Below are 20211 nucleotides of genomic sequence, written 5' to 3' on the forward strand. Positions count from 1 at the left end.
TAAGGTTTAAACTAGCTCATGTATGAAACATGATGATATCCCACTCACAGGAATACATGGAGGAAAAGCCAGTTGGAAACGGAAAATGGTAGCGGATCCTCCATGCACAGGACATTCATGAAGCAGAAACTTCTCTTATCACCTGAGTAAGATAATCTAGGTGCCAAACAAGCTAATCATTGGCCATTCCCTAGAATATGTTAGTTAAAGGAAAATCCAAGCATTTTGGCAAAGTATTCAATTATAGGGTTAATTCTTTTGACTTCCTAATTGATACTTGGACCTGAGGCTAAGAAAGTCCTGAAGTTATACCAACACAATTGTTGTGCAGATGGTAAAACCAAACTAAAACAGACGTTTTTTACCCTGTTATCAGCAGCTGATAACATTGCGCATTCAGTTTCTTGAGAGAATTATCAGCAAGAGTAAGTAGCCCTGCTAGCTTCCTCACACAATAATAATAATCCTTGCAATAATCTTTGTCCAATGTTTCGCCCTGCCCGGGAATTGAACCCAGGTCCTCTTGCTTGTGAGGCAAGTGTTCTAACTACTAAGCTACAAAACTCCACAATGAAAGTGTGTGAGTGAGGAATTTAAGTAGATAACATAACAAGCTATGATTTCTAAGGCATAATACAGTTTTAATTAGATGTTTTTAGACGGCCTCAAGTTTGATGTAAGATTCCTCCTGGGTTGTGATTTACTCCAGTAATGTAATATTTCAGAGCGTCCAGAATTTGGCAAATTGTTGAATTCAATCTGAACTTTGAAGTTGTTCTTTGGTAAATCTTAAAAGAAATGACAGAAAACTGGCTTGAAAAATCAGGCTGTATTGAAGAATTTGCCAAATTCTGGATGCTTTGAAATCTACGTTAATAGAGAAAATGTAGAACAAGGTGAATTTTACCTGTGCAATGTTTTTGGTGCAGCAGATATTTGATGCTGCTATTATGTTGTGGATCCTGTGGTATGAACTGTGATGCTTTTCCATTCATGGACTTTGCATCTGGGCGTCGGAATGGATCAGCCACTTGTGACATAAGGAACATATTGCAATGTTATTGTGTAGCTGGTTTGATGACGTCAGATGTACTTACCATTTTAAGCTGCTTGCTGCTTCCGAAATAACATCAGCAGAGGCCCGAAGATGTGCCTGAATGTAAGGTGACTTTGCTCTTGGCCAGTTCCTGGGTCCTCTAGCATTACTTCATGAGAGACAATCAAGAAAATAATCTTAGTAAAAAAAATGTTGTGTGTGCGTGTGTGAATCCCCTGACATCATTGCATCAACTGTACAATGCCATCCCTTCTGCTTCCTTTCACTCCAGCTCTATTGTGTGTCTGCCAGGCTCAGTTGGTAGCACTCTCATAGTCTGAGTCAGAAGGTTGTGGGTTCAAACCCCATGTCGGTACTTGGAATTCATATTGTCTAAACTGACCGTCTGATGCAGTGCTGGGGGTGTGTTACATTGTTGGAGATGCTGTCCTTCAGATTAACATTAAACTGAGGCTCTTTACTTATAAGGTAAACATGTATCAATTCAGACAGCGAAACTGTGACATGCAAAGCAATAATTATCACTTTAGTGATATTAATACATTATCAGAAATTCTGCCTCTGCCGATGTTTCAGTTCCTTTTTCAGAAAGGTTGGTCCAAAGCTTTCTGTGGCGATTGTATGCACCTCCCCACCGATTGTCAGACTGCAGTGTCAGTTTGCAGAATAGTGCAACATCCGCTCCCCCATTTTAAGAGGAAGGATACTGTGAAGGCCAAGGGCTGGCTGGGTCCTATGTAACAGACTCTGATTTTGCAGACAAATATAATTTTTTCAGTAAGTTCTGCCTCTCATTGATAATATGAGCAGAATCTATTCAGAAGCATGAACAAAACGCATGAAGTGTCCAACCCAAAATGTTCCCTCTATTTCTTTTTTAGATGCCAATTGCTCTGTTCTGCTTTTTCTGGTTTTATTTCAGATTTCCAGCATGTGCACTTTTTCTCCTCTTTTTATCTCTATTTCAGGAGCTGCTGGTTTGACGCCAGGACCTGAATACCTGACTAGGCAGCATTTCTGCCAATATAAATACAGTAGAGGCTGGCTACTGTCAGTCATTCATGTGGTGTGTGTGTGTTTGTTTAAGTGTGCATTCAAGGTCCTCGCCCTGACGTATAAATCCCTTCATGCCCTCGCACCCCCCTGTCTCTCTGATCTTCATGTACCCCACTTCTTGCTCATTCCTCTCTACTCAGCTAACGCAGGCCAACTGCACATCCCTCACCTCAAGTACACATTCCCTGTCCCCTCCACCCCCGCTTTGGTGGTCGAGCTTTCAGTCACTATGCCCCCTAACCCCTGGAACACCCTATCCCTTCATCTATCTCTAAATCCCGCCTTAAAACCTACCTCTTCGACTGTGCCCAGGGTTACCTCCCCTTCTCCCTTACTTGGTGTCCAATCCCACCACTATGATGCGCTCTGAGGCTTTATTCTCCATGAAGGGTCACTAATATAAATAGAAATTATTGTGTGCACCCACAATTTGATAGATAACATCTTAATGAGCGAGTGAACCATCTTTGCAGTTTTTGCCCATGTGATGATTATTACTGGTGGTAAGTATCATATCCACACCACACTTACTGACGATTCGCTAGCTGTTAAGAGTCACAGGAATGCTATTTTCCCCCCTTGCTAGAACAGGAGCAAGCTGCCATACTGGGACAATGGAACAGGGACTAAAGATGCCTGGCAGAATGGATGGCATGGTTTTGACAATGAATTCAGGGACATGAGGGGATTCTTTATTGCTTACGGACCAGGTAACCATAGATAGAATTATTTCATTTCTGACTTGATCCTGATAGCGATAAGAGATTTTTTTTTTACAGTGGGGTAAGATAGGATATTTGTAACAGAGACTGTGGTGTTTTAAGGCATGACCTATGTCAGTGTAAAGATCACTAGGTCACATGCCCCAGAAAGTGGTCTCTTCTTTTCAGATTTGCAGGTAAGATGAGCATTAGACAAGCTGGGCTTCAAGCTTTGGGTCAAATTAACCTGGGGAAATAATAATAATAATAACCAATTTTAAACAAACAAAATAAGTCAGAAGCTTCTCTAAGAGCAAGAATTTGGTCAACCACCCTATCCCACCGCCCCACCCATTTATTATTGTTATTTGAGACATCCTCCCATTGTGAAAGTTGCTATATAAATATAAAATTGTTGCTGGTGATTTTCACCTCACCACTTAGAGAAATTGAATTTAGCAGCAATTCGGGTCTGGGAGGAAGAGACCAATTCAAAGGAGAGGGTGCCCGGCCATCTAGTTTCATATGCAAATATAAAGCTCCATCTTCCTATAAAGAAGAGGGACTGGAGAAGGGGATACAGGCTGTTTAATTTTGGTTAAAGACAATCTGTGATGCAGACTATGCCAGAGGATGGGGATGCTTTGAATTGTTGCATCTTCTAGCATGCTGGACAGAGAAGCATTGGGAGGATGATATTTTCCTCCCCAAAACATTATTTTATGTATAATTTTACAGTGGGTTATATGAGAATTGACTACAGAGATTGGAATCCAGGATCCCTAGGGTTAAAACATTTGGTTGTAATCATGCTAACCAAATAATTTTTCAGTTTGCCTAAACCATAGTACGTTATCTATGAGATTTTCAAAGATCTCTTTCATGTAAAATTTGTCACCAGTTCAGGAAACTTGCATTTCCTTGTTCTTTGCATTCAAAACACGGGTGCCATTTGTGTGTGTACAAACTTCTTTGATGACCGAACACTTATGTGATTAGCCATAGAAGTCACGACTTTAAAAACATTGCTCTTCATCCAGATAGTTTTGAAGCTAATTCTGTTTTTGCACTTTTTAGATTTCAGAAGGAACTACAGGGCAGCCCCGATCCGAGCAGTTGACTTGTACAATGTCATGTGCCATGTTGCTGGAATTGACCCATTGCCAAACAATGGCTCCTGGTCCAGGGTGGAGTGCATGTTGGACAATAATGCCAACAAGGCACATAGTACCAAAGTCAGCAGCAATGTATTGGCATTCACACTGCTCTGGTTGTTCTTTCAATCAAATTAGAACTTTTTTTAAAATTTCATTTTCACTGTGATTTTTAGTAAAAAAAATACACTTGTTAATATTTTCGATGTAAGATTTGCAGTATGATTCTATGTACAAATGGTATTGTGTTACACAATAAAATGTGGCTAAATCTTCACCAAATCTTTGTTCTGCTATGTATTTGTAACCTACAGGAATATATTTTTAATACCCTGAATTTCTTTGTATTGATTGCCTTCAATAAGACCAAAATTCAAATACAGTATATTAAAGAGTAACTAATCTGATTAGAGCCATTCATTCCAAACTTATCAAGATGGTCTGTTTTGTTTGGTTGTATACCTGAAAATAAATGATTACTGTTCAATTTGTGTAATGAATTAAGAATAATCCTTGCTTGTACTTTTGCTATTTGTTTTGCCTTAACAAAGTTAGTTCGATCTATATCCTGTTTAAAACACAGGCCTTACAAACAAAAAAAAGCTATTCAGCCCACCAAGTCCTTCCACACTCCCCAGACAATCTGTGCTTTTATGGATTTTTCACAACCTGTTTAACATGCTGAGGAAAGATCCATCACCATTTCTTCCTCAGCCTCAAATTCAGTCAAGTGAACTTCCAGCACATCTATCCATCCCCATGTCACAACAGCTCTGGCTGCTTAGTTTTCATAGACAGGATTTCTTTGGTCCCAGCAGAGCAGAATTAATTGTGTTCCACAGAGATTATCCCTATCCAAAACCAATAACGTTCAATCCCATTCCTAATCAGTCATATTTTAACTCATTTTACAGAAAATGGTGAATCTAGGGATCAGAATGCTGAGGGTGATGTATTATCAACTCCAGGAGCAAACATTTTAGCACTTGAGTGTTGCTTAACAGGAACCCTCTCCCATCCCACTCCACACATCAGCACACCAGTTGGGTCTGAAGATTTACGTGTTCCATTCCTCTCCCAATCATGGATGTTAACTCTCATAATATCAATAAAATTCAGTCAACTATCTTTATGGTTTTATAAAACACACTGCTCATGGCATTAATCTACACTTGTTATTATTTAATAAATAGTAATAATCATTGTATTTGATATAACACTTTTCACGTTGTGAGTACATCACAAATTGCTTTACAGGATTTACTGTAAAGTGTAGTGACTATGTATTTGTAAGTGAATGCGGCAGCCAATTTGTGCACAGCAATACCTTAAAATCAATTACAACAGCCATGAAGTAAACCATCTATTTTATCTGGAGGATTTTTGGGCAGGACACTGAGAGAAACTCCCTTCTCTTTTCGAATAGTGGAATGGGATCTTTAACATCCACCTGAACAGGCAGGTGGGGCCTTGGTTTTGTGTCTTTTCTGAAGGACCTAAAGTATTTCTAAAAAGAGGAGACTATAGAACAACATCTTTACTGATTGTATAATATTTAGTATGAAATTACATGTCGGTAGTAAAGTAGTATGTTGATGATTGCAATTTCAGTGTAAAATTGTAACAAATAATCAAATTAAAATCTGTGAAGATTTATTAGATGATAAATTACAATATTTGTCAATATCCAGCTTTGGAAAAGAATTATAAGCACAGAATTATTAATACGGATGGATTGAAGGTTGAATACTGATAAATTGTACCCTGATAGTCATTAGTTAAGAACATGTTAAACTGTCACATATAGACCAGTGGTTGATTCATATTAATTCCTCTATTATACTTTTTATCACTGTACAAAAGTATCAGTAATTACATACTAGATAAACATGGGAGGAAATGCATTGGAATAAAATTGCCTTAAGCTAATCAGTACAATCCACTGCATTTCTACTTTTCTTAAAAACTCCATGAAAAATCATTCATTTGCACAAACTTGAAAGAAATAATGAGCTGGAGATCGACTGGATGATAAACCTAAGCAAATGGCACTTGAAACTTTCGACAATAATTTCTCAAATTACTAATCTAAATAATAAAACCTTGTTAAGATCAAAATATTCTTCCTGGCAAAATGTTCTGTTGGCTAACAAAGTTGTTAAAATTTACAACAGCGAAACTCCCTTTTTCCACTCATAGATCAGTTGATTCCAGACCAGCATTGCTGAATGAATACACCACCTTGCCAGACTTCTCCGTATATTTGCTTTGTTCATGTGAAGCCAAAGCCGCTGTAAGGAAGTCTTGACTTGAGGTCTCTTGTGAATTGTTTGCATCCTTGCTTTGTTTATCTTTCAAGAACAGAGTCTCCTGTTGGAATTACAAAGCACAGAGACAACATTTACCACATCAATAGAGATTAGATCTTATAAAGTTCAATTAAACAGAAGAATTGATGACAAAGGATATTCTTTAGTTCCACTAGTAAAGTTCATTTTGGCCTGGAATCTATTGTAATTTAAATATATACTTTGGAAGATTTTCTGAATACCTGATAATTGTAGGTGCCAGGGTTTTGAATATTAAAGTAATCCTTTTCCTCAGCAATGGCATTTTCATCAAGGGAGTTCAAACTGCATTTCAGAAGGTATGCACAGTTAATTTCAGCGACACAATGAACAGTTTTTTTGAAGATATGGGTTTCAATTTTGAATTTCAAATGAGTTAGACTACATACCTTTTCTGATCCAAATAAACCTCATCATTAGCACAGGAAGTGGCTGCACTGAGAAGATTTTTATTCCAAACTGGATTGGAGCTGAAGCAAAATATACAGAAAAAAACTCTTCTTATTAAATCCAGTAACAGCTGAAGACTGAACAGGATTCCAGCTACAGCATAATTCCTTCTTGTCTGCACCAACAATAATGTGAAGTAAGTCCAAACTATGAGGAGCACTGGACACTCTACCAGTGTACAACTCTCCTTCCTTCACATAGCATATAACAATAATCCTTGCATTTGATATAGTGCCTTATGACATCATTGAGACCTCTCAAAGCACTTCACAGAATATATTGTAAAATGGATTGTCTCTGAATTTTGTGGGTGAAATGTGGCAGTCAATTGCGCACAGTCAGTCGTGGATTGAATTAAAGCAATCTGCCAATCGACTAACCAACTGGGTTCCTACTTACTGCTAGGTAAACAGGCACATGGAGTAAGAAAATTTGCCTAAGGTTTTGCCCCGCCCAGAAATCAAACATGGGTCCTCTCACTTGCAAGGAGAACCCATTAACTCTACAGGACTCCAATATAGCAATGTCACTTTATAGTTTACTGTTCAGTGCAGTAATTGTTTATATGTGGGTGAATGGGGCAGCCAATTTGCACACGACAAGATCCCACACACAGCTCGAAGATTAATGGCAGATTTATTTTTGTAGGATTATTATTATAATATATATAATAATATTTATAATTATTATGCAGACTCTCTTGTCTTTTCAAATAGTGCAGCAATGCAAATTTCCCATCTTGGAGTAAGTTTGGCAATTTGTTTTAGTAGAAATGTATTTCAGTCACTTGATAGTTTTGGCTTTCAGCATAAGAGCAATCAAAATTCAATGATTTGTCCATGGAAAACCTAGGATGGTGGGGAGAAGAAAGACAACTGAAAGTTTGGTCGAAGAGCTAGGTCATGAGATGAACCTTGAACGAGTGAGGAAGAGAGCGAGTAGGAGGATAATAATAATCCTTGCATTTGATATAGCACCTTATCACGTCTTCGAGATGTTTCAAAGCGCTTCACAGATTATACACTATAAAGTATATTTTATGGGTAAAACGCAGCAGCCAATTTTGCATGGTAGGGTCCCACAAACAACAAAAACAGCAACACGATTACATTTGAATAGCGCCTTTCACGTCGGGAGGATGTTCCAAGGCGCTAGACAGTGTACAGCATTTCAGACCCGAACTGGGGTCAGGCGGGGGAGAAGGGAGGTGGCTGATGGCATGATCGAAGAGGAGGGTCTTGAGGCGGGACTTGAAGGAGGCGAAGGAGGTGGAGTGACTGGGGCATGGATTTCCAGAGGTTGGGGCAGAGTGGCTGAAGGCTCTCCTGCCAATGGTGGGGTGGTGGGTCGGGGGACGTGGAGTAGGCCAGAGCCGGCTGAGCGGAGGGAATGGGTGGGCTGGTAGGGGGTTGCAGTGGTAGGGTGGGGCCATGGAGGACTTTGTAGGTGAGGACCAGGATCTTGAACTGGATCCTCTGAAGGATAGGGAGCCAATGGAGTTGGGCGAGAATGAGGGAGACGGGGTCACAGAGTTTGGTGCGGGAGAGGACAACGGCTGCAGAGTTCTGGATTATCTGCATCCTGCGGAGGGAGGAGTTAGGAAGGCTGACAAGCAGGGCGTTTGCATAGTCGAGCCTGGAGGTGATGAAGGCATGAACAAGAGTTTCAGCGGCCTGAGGGGTGAGGTAGTGGCGGAGTCGGACGATGTTACGGAAGTAAGGGAAGGCAGAGCGGGTCATGGCTTGGATTTGGGGAAGAAGATAGTTGAGGGTCGAACAAGACACTTAGGTTCCTGACTGGCTTGGTGAGTTGAAGTATGCAACCATGGAGGTTGATGTTGCCAGAGCCTGAGGTGCTGAGGCACTGGCGTGAGCCAATCAGGACAATCTTGGTCTTGTTCACATTCAACTGTAGGAAATTTGCCTTCATCCAGTCATAGATTGAGATGGCTAAATTATTTCAAACTTGAGCAAGTTTCTTGAAGCCCCAATGTGGACTTCCAATGAATGGTTCTGTAAGTTTAAAGGTCTTCAGCAAGGTGTGCGCAGATGCCCAAAATGGTTTGAAGTCACTTCACTTAATGTAATTACTGTAAATCATTTTGGAATGTTTTGACCTTATAGACACTATATCAAATGCAAGGATTATTATTGTTGTAAATATGACGAAGGAGAATTTCACACTTGTGTAGTGACTAATGGTGTGAGTTTGGATTTAAAGTGTTTTGTGATGTAACAATAATAATCCTTACATTTGATATAGAGTCTTTCAAGTCAGGAGGATGTCTCAAAATCCTTCACAGAATTGACTGTAAAATGTAATGACCTGTGCAGTTTGCAGGTGAACGCAGTAGCCAATTTGTGCACAGCAATATCCCCCAACACTCATGAAGCAAATTAACAATTTTATTTGGGGGATTGTTGGTCAAGACAGTGTGAGAAATTCCCTTCTCTTTTCAAATAATACTGTGGGATGTTTAACCTCCACCTGAACAGACAAAAACTGTGTTTTCAGCAGGGAATCCTGCAGTCATCACACCGACTCGCAAGATTTTGTCTAAGAAACTGCCTCGGAACCAAAGTCATACAGTGTGATGTATGGGGAATCCTAGCTGAAAATGCTGTTAGCATCTTAAAGCGCCTTTTCCACATATCATTAATATTATCGCTTTAAAATGGATCGGTTTTCCAATCCCAATATCACATTTCCTAAACTCATCACATAAGAATGCAGGACTCTCTACAGTTTTGTTAGCTCTATGTTAAAGCTTTATAAGACAAATATTTTTCTCCCATTTTTCCAAAAGAGAGGAATGTAGCCCCCCCACCCCCAACGTCCTTGCCTTGGTTAACATAACTTTATAAAACTTCCATCTAAAAAAATAAACAACAGTCCGTGATGAGTCTAAGATGGCAAATGTTTAGACTGAAAAGAATATTGGATTTAATGTTGTGCTTTTACAAACTGCCTCAGTCTACAAAGTACAGCCATAAGGAATGCAACTTTCTATTTGTTTTATTCTGCACTGTTATCAATCCTTTTCAACTCAGTGAAGTTCCACACTCTAAAACATTTATTCAGGGATCATGTGACCAATCTGCCAGGTGAGCAGCGAGAAAAACATTTGTAATTGACAGAACTGTCCATTACAAAACTTGTTTTTATTTAAAATAGATTATAAATGACCTCTGGTAAAGTAAGACAGTCTGTCATAAACCATCCCAAGTGTCTCAAATGCCTCAGGAAACCTATGAGAAGCAGTCAATGAAAGCTGACATTCTCTAGCCTCCATGAACTCATTTTGGCATCAGATTACATTTTAACAACAAACTTTCCACCATCAATTAACACCTCAATGAAACAGAGAATAGGAATTTCAGGGTATGATGATTGCCGGTGGGCAGTGTACACTGAAGAAAAGTCACATAACGAAGTTTGCCAAAAGATTGTCAACATGGAAAAGGGGTCACATTGAAATAACATGAAAATTATAGGTCTCAGAGAGTGAAGAGAGGTATTTGGCAGCTTGCATGCATTTATTTCCCTCAGGATTGAATGTATGCTCTATCATTAGAGTCAGGATCAGACAGTGGCGCACTGAACTGTCAGTAATTAAATACTCAGCTTTTCTTATTTACGGCACATTTTTGATTGTGCAAACATATTATTCTGGATTTAATTTAATTGATGGCTGCACCTTCTGCACTGAATTGTTATTTAAGGGCTGTTGAGAAACGCTTGTTATTTTTTCCTTCAAACAGTTTGGAAATGAGCATCAGCTAACAATTGTTAAATCCTCCTTAAAGCCAAGGTTGAGTACTGCTCCCAAATCTGGGGAAGCTCATCTAACAATTTTCTTTCATTACCAGCTAGTCTGCAAAAGAAGAATTGATAGACAAACCTTGTCTCACCTCTGCCTGCCTTCCAACTTCTCTTGCTCCATTGAACTTTACTGATGTATCTTCGCTTTATTCATGCTAAATTCATTCATTTTCTTCATGGTCATTTCTCTTTTGTTCCTCCCAGGTTACAAAGAAGTCATTCCATGTGCCCTGCCTCCTCTCTGCATCGTCAATGTGTTGAAAGCAAAACTCACCACACTGTCTCCTATTCCAAATCACTCTCAACTAGGTATTCAAGCTTGTGGAACTCCTAATTTCATTTAATCTTCCCTTCCTCATGCAATCTAGAAGCTTTTCAATCCAAAGTCAATGCTGACTAACTTTGTTGCCCAGTCTTGTTTTCTGCTCTTTTCACCATAAGTGACGCAATGTATTAAGGGTATAAACCTTCACCTAGATTCTCAATGAAAACGGTTTGGGTAACTGGAGATAAGTATACTTTGGCACTTGTACTTGGATGAAAATTCATGTTATAACCGAGTGGCTCTCTCGGTCAATATAATCGCTAATAGAATTCTGGTGGTTAAAAATGAGACAGTAGATGTGATAATTATCACATCATTGACATCTCTATACTTGTCACTGAGACAAGACAATCCACGCTTTGTGATAATGCTTGGGCCTGAGTCACCTGCCAATGAGCTCACCTGTGGACACTAGCACTAAACCTATCAACCTATAGATGACAACGTTTTACCTACTTAACATAACTTTTAACTAACCAATAGTAATTTATCTGGAATGATTTATTATGGTGTCGATATACAACCAGCAGAATTGTAATCTCTATTGGGTAGATTGTTCTTGAACTCAAAACGCAGTTAAAACAATTAGCTTACTAAAATTTTTTCCCCCCAGAGATTTAAAGCAGCAATTTTTGTGTTTATTCTCCTTTTATAAATGACCTAATTTTAGTCACATAATACCGATCATAAACTACCAATTTCTCTACACATGCCCTGATCTTCATATTCAAACGTATCTTAAAATCAGTTCATTCTTCGATATAACAATCTTGTATAACAATTATTGGTGTTTGAAATCCTTACATTTGATATAATGCCTTATCACATCCTTGAGAAGTTTCAAACTGCTTCACACGATTTACTGTAAAATGTAGTGCAGATTTTGTAAGTGAACTTGGCAGCCAATTTGCACACAGCAAAGTCCTAAAAACAACTGTGAAGTGAGTGACCAATTTTATTTGGCGGATTGCTAGCCAGGATATTCATCATTTTTCTCTTTGTTATCAAGCCTTATAGAAATTGTAACAAAATTTGAAAAGCCAATGAAATTAACATTATATCTTACCCTTCAAATGCATGCAGGTTTGTGCCAGGCACATCAAAAATCAAGGGATTGTTTTTCTGTGGGGTTTGGGTTGCATCACTCATGGCTGAAGCTGCTTGGAGTTTGCATTGATACCTAAAAAATAGCAAAATTACGTTCAAGATATTTAATTTTCTTAATCAACCATCTAAAACTGGTCTGCACTGAAAAACTAGAAACATTATTTTTTGGTTTCTCCTTTTGCTGATTTTAAGTCATGTTGTATTTTTATTTGTTCTCTGAATCTCTGAAGCATAAATGCAGAGCCAAGAATGTAATTGACCCATTTTGAGGTCTAATGAATGGTTACATATGGTCTCTTAAATTTGGGCAATTTTGTTCATTTCCAGACAGGTTGTCAGATGTAGTGCCAAACAATTGAACTGGTTTTATCTTGGAAATAATGCTCAAATGAGATCTCCTGCTGGCTGATTACAGAGCATCTTTAGGTGCTAGTTCTGCAAAGCTCCAGGATTCAGACTGTCCTGGCACCTAAGCTGGAAGAGGTTAGGAGTAGACTAAAAGAAACAAAATAGAAAAATAAATAAATGGTTACAACTTATTCCTCCCATATAATAAGTGTTGCTTTAGCCCATTCTTTGCATGTTGAATTCCTTATCTAAACAAAATCTTAATTGTATCTATATTATTAATTAATAGGCATGGAGGAAAAAATAACTTGCCAAATTTTGACCTTTTTGATCAATTAAAATCAAACTATGGTGAAACTGAATGATGCAGGCCAGGAAGATCCCTGGTTTGATCCCTGATCCATGCTGAGGTAAAAGATCTCAATCTGAGAATGGCCAGAAGCAAATGAGCCAGGACTGACCATTTTCCTTTTGGAATTGCAAATCAAACAGGCGAGATGGAGAGGTAGAGCATTCTACAGGATGGGGACATAGCAATCAATCCAAATGATGTTCCGCATTTCTGACAAGTATCTGTATTCCTGCGTTGCTAACATTTTATCTAATAAACTGATTGTAGAAATTGTTTGCAATATAGAAAAAAATAACCTTTTTCTAATGTAGATGAGAATGACCACTGCCAAAGTAATTGAAATGATGTTGACAACTGCTAGTGCAAGAATAACTCCTTGTAAGAGGCTTTTATTGTCAGCTTGCAGATGAGAGGAGAGAGAACCCTGGAACCCAAACAAATTTGAATCAGACTCAAATATTTATTATATCCATCCTAGAAATACATAATAGTTAACACCAAGCCATAATTTTTGCCTCATCAGCTAGGTGTCTCCCAGTGACCATCCATGTCCTGTTCCTCCAAGTCCTGCCAACGAGCCAAGCTGGCTGGTTTGTCATTAGCAGTGCTCTGGAGTACTGTGGAGCTGCCTGGCTCAACCATAACAACTTGCATTCATACAGAACACTTCACATAGGGTAGTCTCTCAGAGCAGAACAAGCTCAGGAACCAATTTACCTAGACCGCTACCTAGGATTGGTTTGATTCCAATGTTCTGTTGCCATTCATGTCACCTTGGAACCATATTCTATCGAATGACTAAAATGAATTAGCAGGGAAATTGGCTTACCACAGCTGTCAAACCCAAGTCAATAAGACTGGACAGAGCAGAGACATTTTGTTCTATCCGTCTAAAAAAAAGAGAACAAATTTAAGAACATAGGTTATATTTTCTTAGTCATTTATATTAATCTTTTTAAAGAAGAAGATCTAGTCTACAACAGGATCAGTGAGGGCAATGGAACTCTGACCAAACTGGAGAAATAGTGGAAATAATCAATCAGATTATGGGATATTTTACGATTGGCTCCTTTAAGAGTTGGTCAGTTTGATTGGTTGGTTGGTATTCTGGGACCTACACCTCAATGCTAATATCAATATGGTGGTAGAGAAAATTATTACTGTTCTCCTGCTCACATTTCAGACATGCATCCCTCCTTACCCATTAGTTGGAAGTGTATAGCTTGAGCAGCAACTGGTTTACCTCTCCACATTACCAATCAAGGTAGATTTTGATCCTTGTTACTCTTGTCTTGTCTCTTGAATGGGCTGTTCTGCACCAGGGGAAATTATATTTTGCACATGCTCTGGGGTCATCTGTCTAGTTAGCAAATCATTTTTTGTCTCACTTAGTCTTTTCAAACTTTTGACTCTTTCAGATTTCTCAGTAATAAAATCAAAATAAATATCTTCCCTAACAATAAAAATTAACTGGAATTCAGATGCCGATCAGTGGAACGCTTCACATACTATGGAAGCCAGTTAAGCCAGATACATCAAGGAAGGCCGTTTTGTCCAACTTAATAGGTGTCCATGGTTAGCTAAAACACCATTCCCATCCAGCAGAGGATTGACAGCCCAACTCCAGTCGCTTGTGAATGGCTGGAGCCCACTGTCAATCACAATTTGATTCCTCCCATTGACATCTGAGAGTGCCTCGTGGCTGAACGCAGTCTCTGAACACACACGGCCACAGTGAGTACATTCAGCGGTGACCAGCGCAGCATTTTGCTCAGAGTAACCAGATTTTCATCCGAATCAAACACCATATTTAAAACAGGTAAGAATAAAAATGAATCAGGGCCGGGCGTTTGTTTGATTTACCTGATATTCCGGGTTAACCAGCATCTGGTAAAAGTGGATTCCACTGTATATATAGAAAACCAACTTGCATTTAAGCAGAACTATATGTACAGAACTCTACTCTGGCTCAGTCAGAGCCAGGAATGTAAGGGGTGCCTCTAGCTGACTTCATTCTACTTCAGGTACATACATAAATCTTGAAAACTTTTATATGCACAAAAATAAAATGGTTGACTTACTTTTTTTCAAAAATTTCAGATAAAATTGTATTAACTCAACTTTGCTTTTGTAACCCAAGGTAAATAGAACTTGATCCAAGTTTGAAAGTCTATTGCCAACTGTTAACCTCATTATAACAAATCTTTATTTTAACAGATTAACTGGTCCCAACACAGCACTTTAATAAGTTTTAGCCCAGTCATAACAAACTGCACAGCTATGATTATTTTGGCATTCGTAGAAGATTCCCTGTATAACCACAATGTCCAACAAAAGTTCCAATTGTAAAATGGAGAGAAACAGGTTGTTTCAGAAAACTGTTGTGGAGAAATAAAGTTGGAAGAGGAGGTCAAGCAGAGGTAAGGTCAACTAGCACATTTTTCCTTTGTTTTTTTGGTCAGCCACACGTGGAAACCCATCACCGTGCTTAAGAGTATCCAAACTAAACTGAGAATTCCATGCCTCCCACCTACACATGAAAATCCCAGAGATAGGTTGTTGGAATGGAATGCACTCTCTCTCTCCCATGAGGAACCCACCCTGCTTACGTAATTCTGGAAAGTATTAGGCCCAGGCTGGCAAGAGCCAAGGCTTAGGGACCAGATAGTGTGTGTTGGGGTACTGCTGGAGTCTAACCAGCTAAAACCACATAGCTTGCCATTGATATTGCTGTCTGGCAACTTTTCCCACTGCTTGTCCAGCTAGAACCACCCTACCCATTAGGGCTTTGGCTTGCAGGGTTAACTGGATGACTCCTAGCCCCCAGTGACTGGTCTGCCTTCCCAGGTCCTGCTGATGAGCCAGGTAAGATGTGCTGTGCTGTCATCAGCAGTGCCCTGGAATACTGCAGATCCACCTGGCTCAGGATCTACACAGACCGCTTGCTGGCTTGATTCCGATACTATTGCCAGGCATGTCACCTTGGAGCCTCTTCAGTTCCAAGGAGATCTCGCTTACCTCCCCCCCACCACCCCCAAGGAGGATAGTCACAAGTTGGTCATTTGACATCTGACAAGTGCAGGTTTGAGCCCTCACTAGGTGGATGTTGGTACAAGAAATTCCCTGCGTGCTTCCCGTTGGGCAACCCATCTCAACACAAAACATATAGTAGCATTTTCACCATCTTCCTGTCCACAGCTCGGGCACACATCCTTTCCCATTGAGTGATGGTTCCACTAGTTGGAGGTGCAGCGTTTAAGGAGCAGCTGCGTGCCTCTCTGCAGGCTGATCAAGGGGATTCCAGGCTCTGGATGTCACCTAAGCCTCAGAGTTTCCTCATCAGCTATCTTGGCGGGCAGCTGCCAGTATGGTGGGAGGACCCTTACAGGACAGCTTGTGACGTGCTAACCATCTTGATGTTCTTGAGGTCCAAGTCCAATGTTGTGTACCAGGTTTACTCAGCACCAACTGCTTAATCCAGGTCCTCATGAAAGGGGCCTTGGCAAATAGACGTGCCTTCTGTGAAGCCGACTCTGCCTACAGGGCGCTTATCAATATATCAGTGTAAGCAGGAGCCATCCCTCCTTGCAACTGCTTAATCGTGGACTTTGCAAATGGGTCGGAGAAGCCTCTCTGCTGAATCCCCAGGAGCAATGAATGTGTGATAAATACAACACACTTTGGAAGCTTCAATAATGAAGCTCCACTGAAGTGCTGCACTCCTGGGTTATGTCACCACTAATCAAACTTCATTATGTTGGACAGTTTGGATCCTATGAATGTAACAGTCCATACCATGACAATGTCTATAACAAATCTTAAAGGGTAGTTATCATGACTTTTTAGTCACCCTGTACTTTCAACTAGCTGTAGCCGTTACAGCTACGCTTGCAACCAAAGGATCCAATATGAAATGTAGATTTCAGTATTATTGTATTATTATATGCACAGGAGACAGTAATATAATGCATAAAATAATTAGAATTAAAAATTAGAGAAGAAAGCATGGAACAAGAGTAAAGAAAGTAGAGAAAGTAAAGAAAGCAGGATTCAGTGGAGGTATATTACAATGGATTTGCAACTGGTTGACTGGAAGAACCCAGAGGGTGGTGGTAAAGGGAATGTTATCAGACTGGGAAAATGTTACCAGTGGAGTTCCACAAGGGTCTGTTCTGGGACCTCTTTTGTTTAATATTTTTATAAATGATCTGGAACTAGGAGTCGCAAGAACAGTGGCTAAGTTTGCAGATAACTCCAATCTCATGAAGGTGGTAGATTGTGAAGCTGAACATGATAGGTTACAGGAGGCTTCAAACATACTTGGGAATTGGGCAGATCGGTGGCAGATGAAATTCAATGTGAGAGAAATATAAAATACTTCACATGGGGACAAACAAAATCCAAGAAGTGATTATTATTTGAATGGAAGCAAAATAATACGTATGGAAAATGAAAAGGACCTGGGGTTTCCGATTGACAATAAATGCTCTGTGGCAGTGAATAAAGTGAACCAGATGTTGGGATGTATCAAAAGATCAACAGCAAGCTGAAATAGTGGGGTAATCCTGCCACTATATAAATTATTGTTGAGACCATACTTAGATTACTCAGTACAGTTCTGGTCACCACAGTAAAAAAAGGATATTGGAGAAATCAAGAAGATACAGAGGAGGGCAACCAAAATGATTGAGAGAATGGAAGGACTGGACTATGAGGAGCAGCTAAGTAAATCGGGTGTATTCACACTTGAAAAGAGAAGATTGTTGCTTTTAGATTCTAAAGGGACAAGACAATACAGATTACCACGGGCTGTTTGAACTTGTTCAGAATAGCAAAACCAGAGGATATGGCCTGCGATTGAAAGGGGTTAAATTCAGAACAAATATACCCAAACACTATTTCAGTGAGCGATTAGTGAACCTGTGGAACAGGCCCCTTGGGGAGACGGTTGAAGGAGGAAGTATTGATTCTTTCAAACACAGATTATAGTTTTCTTTTGGGAAATAACATTATGGGATATATTACATAGGTAATTCGGGACATACATGCATATTCTAGGAAGGTGGAAGGCGAACTAGATGGACCTTGGTCTTTTTTTGTCTAGCATTTCTTATGTTCTTATGTCATATTACAAAGACCAAGTAGACTATGAAGTCTACTCCTTCCAGCGAACAATCAAAAATATACATAACTCACAATCTCATTTTACCCACTCCAATAAATGCAAGTTCTGCAGAGATAGCTCCTGACTCAATCAAGCATATCTCTACAATATACATTCACCCTCCACATTTTCTTTATTTATCTTCTCCACAGAAAACTAGTCCAGCTGGCATGCTTTTTCTTGACATAGCTGCATGGGATTCATGATTTGGTGAATCTAATGTGAACCTCATAAACCTCACAAACTGATGTCCCAATTAGCAGACTGAAATCCTGTTTGCAAATATTGTACTTTTGAAACACCAACATTAATTTAAGTCAATCAAGTAGGTAAGAGGTAAGATATCTAACAATAATGTATGTGTTAATGTATAGCAAATACATTATTAATAAAGATATAATGATGAAATTCTCGGAATTTCCCTTTAATGTTAAAATTAGCGATGACATAACCAGCTTGTCATTAGTGACTTGGACCCATTCCAAATCAGCTCATATCTATCAAAATTGACAAAGCTCTGTTTAGCTTTTTTTTGAAAATATATATTTATTTATAAATATATTTAGTACAACAGAAATCCAAAACAAACACATCTTCTGTTACAATTTTTTCCTTTTTTCCCCCCCGATACAAAAAACATTCAGTTGTTTATGGTACATTCCTTTACCGCACATAGGTTGCACACACGTTTTTTGGGACTCTCCCTTTAACACAGTCAGGAGTCGTCACTGTGTACACCACATCTATGTGCGCGCCCACACACAGCCTGATAAACGCACTTGCCACTTTCGGAAAGTGCCCCAATGTGCACCACGTGCACATGTTTACCGTACAATACATTTTCGTACGCTCTTTGGTTACATCTCGAGTGTGCTTCTGCACCCTTACTACAGTCAGTTTTGGGTGCCCTCATGGGGTATCTGGTGGGTGTGCCCTCAGCGGGCTTGTTTCGGAGCGGCTCCTGCTAGAGTCAGGCCCCACCTAGCGTTTGCTGTGGTTGAGCCAAACTTCAGCTTGTCCCTCAGTATGTAGTCCCTGATCCTAGAGTTTATGAGCCTGAGGCAGGCCCTCACTGTCCCCTTATTCTGCCAGAAGAACACCTGGTTTCGGGAATGCCAAAGTGCCTCCTTTACCGAGCTTATGATCCTCCAGGCACTCTCGATGTGGGTTTCGCAGTAAGTGCCCGGGAACAGGCCGTACAGCACTGTGTGCCATGACAGCGGATCTCCAGGGACAAACCGCGAGAGAATCCATCCCACCTTTTTCCAAACTGCCTTTGTGTAACAGCAATCCAGGAAGAGGTGGTCCACGTCTCCAGCCTCAGCAGCCGTCCCGAGGGCAATGGGCTGACTGGCCCAAACCTCAACTGTGCATGCAAGCCCTGAGGGGGAGGTGCCCTTTTTATCACCAGCCAGGCCATGTGCTGATTAGTGTTGGCCAGGGTTAGTGACAAGGTGTTTTGCTGGCAGATGTTTTGCCAGCAATGTATCTGGCTGTCGCTGCAGGATACCTCCCAATCGGATCTGACCTCTCCCCCTTTCGAACTGTTTCAACTACATGCCACGTAGATCACTTGGGGAATGCCAGGGTGATGTTCAGGAATTTTTCAACATAGGATAGGTGGTTTGGTGCACTCCACCTGTGTGGAACGTTTTGAGGCAGTTCTGCCAGATCCCCTTCTTAGCATCGGGTACAGATAGAAATCCAGCACATAGTGGCATTTTTTGCTGGCGTAGTGGGGCTCCAGGTACAGCCTCAGGCAGCTACACGCAAAGGTGGCCATGAGGATTAGGGCTACGTTAGGGACCCCTTTTCCGGGGTTTTGTACATTGTATCTTTGCGGACACAATCATCTTGGACCCCTAGGTCAGTTGGAAGACCTCTTGGTGACTACAGTGGCATTGGTACTGGTCAAAGGCCAGACCTGGACCATGTACAGTAACACCGAGAGGGCCTCAGATTTTTCCTGGTGATGGACATCGAGCGCTGGCTCCACACCACTAGTTTCTTCCTCATTATGCCTAGACGTTCCTCCCAGCTTTTTTGGCACACTCCAGCAGCCCTGAACTAGATGCCGAGGACTTTGATGCAGTCTGACTTCACCGCAAAAGGTATGTGATTGCATTCTTTCCAGTCTCCAAAATACATCACCTCACTTTCCTGGCGGTTGACCTCAACTCCCGAGGCTTGTTCAAACTGGTCCAAATGCCTAGCCAGCTCAAGACTGATTTTTAGTCTGTGCAAAAGACGGTGACATCATCCATATACATGGAGGCCTTGGCTTGTATGGCGTGGCTGCCCGGGATGATGACACTTCTGATGCTCTC

The 20211-nt window shown here is 40.3% G+C and overlaps 1 protein-coding gene across 1 annotated transcript in view; it reads left to right on the top strand.

The window, feature by feature from the left end:
* The window catches only part of enpp6 (ectonucleotide pyrophosphatase/phosphodiesterase 6), a 29137-nt gene extending 24677 nt beyond the window's left edge, over positions 1 to 4460 (top strand). Inside the window, exons 7-8 of the mRNA XM_007906883.2 lie at positions 2700 to 2823; positions 3892 to 4460. Of these exons, the coding sequence (XP_007905074.1) occupies positions 2700 to 2823; positions 3892 to 4106 (339 nt within the window). The 3' untranslated portion in view covers positions 4107 to 4460. The remainder of the gene's footprint in view (positions 1 to 2699; positions 2824 to 3891) is intronic.
* Positions 4461 to 20211: the final 15751 nt, after the last annotated feature.

This window comes from Callorhinchus milii, unplaced genomic scaffold, assembly GCF_018977255.1.
Source record: "Callorhinchus milii isolate IMCB2004 unplaced genomic scaffold, IMCB_Cmil_1.0 Scaffold1, whole genome shotgun sequence".
Taxonomy (NCBI): Eukaryota; Metazoa; Chordata; class Chondrichthyes; order Chimaeriformes; family Callorhinchidae; genus Callorhinchus; species Callorhinchus milii.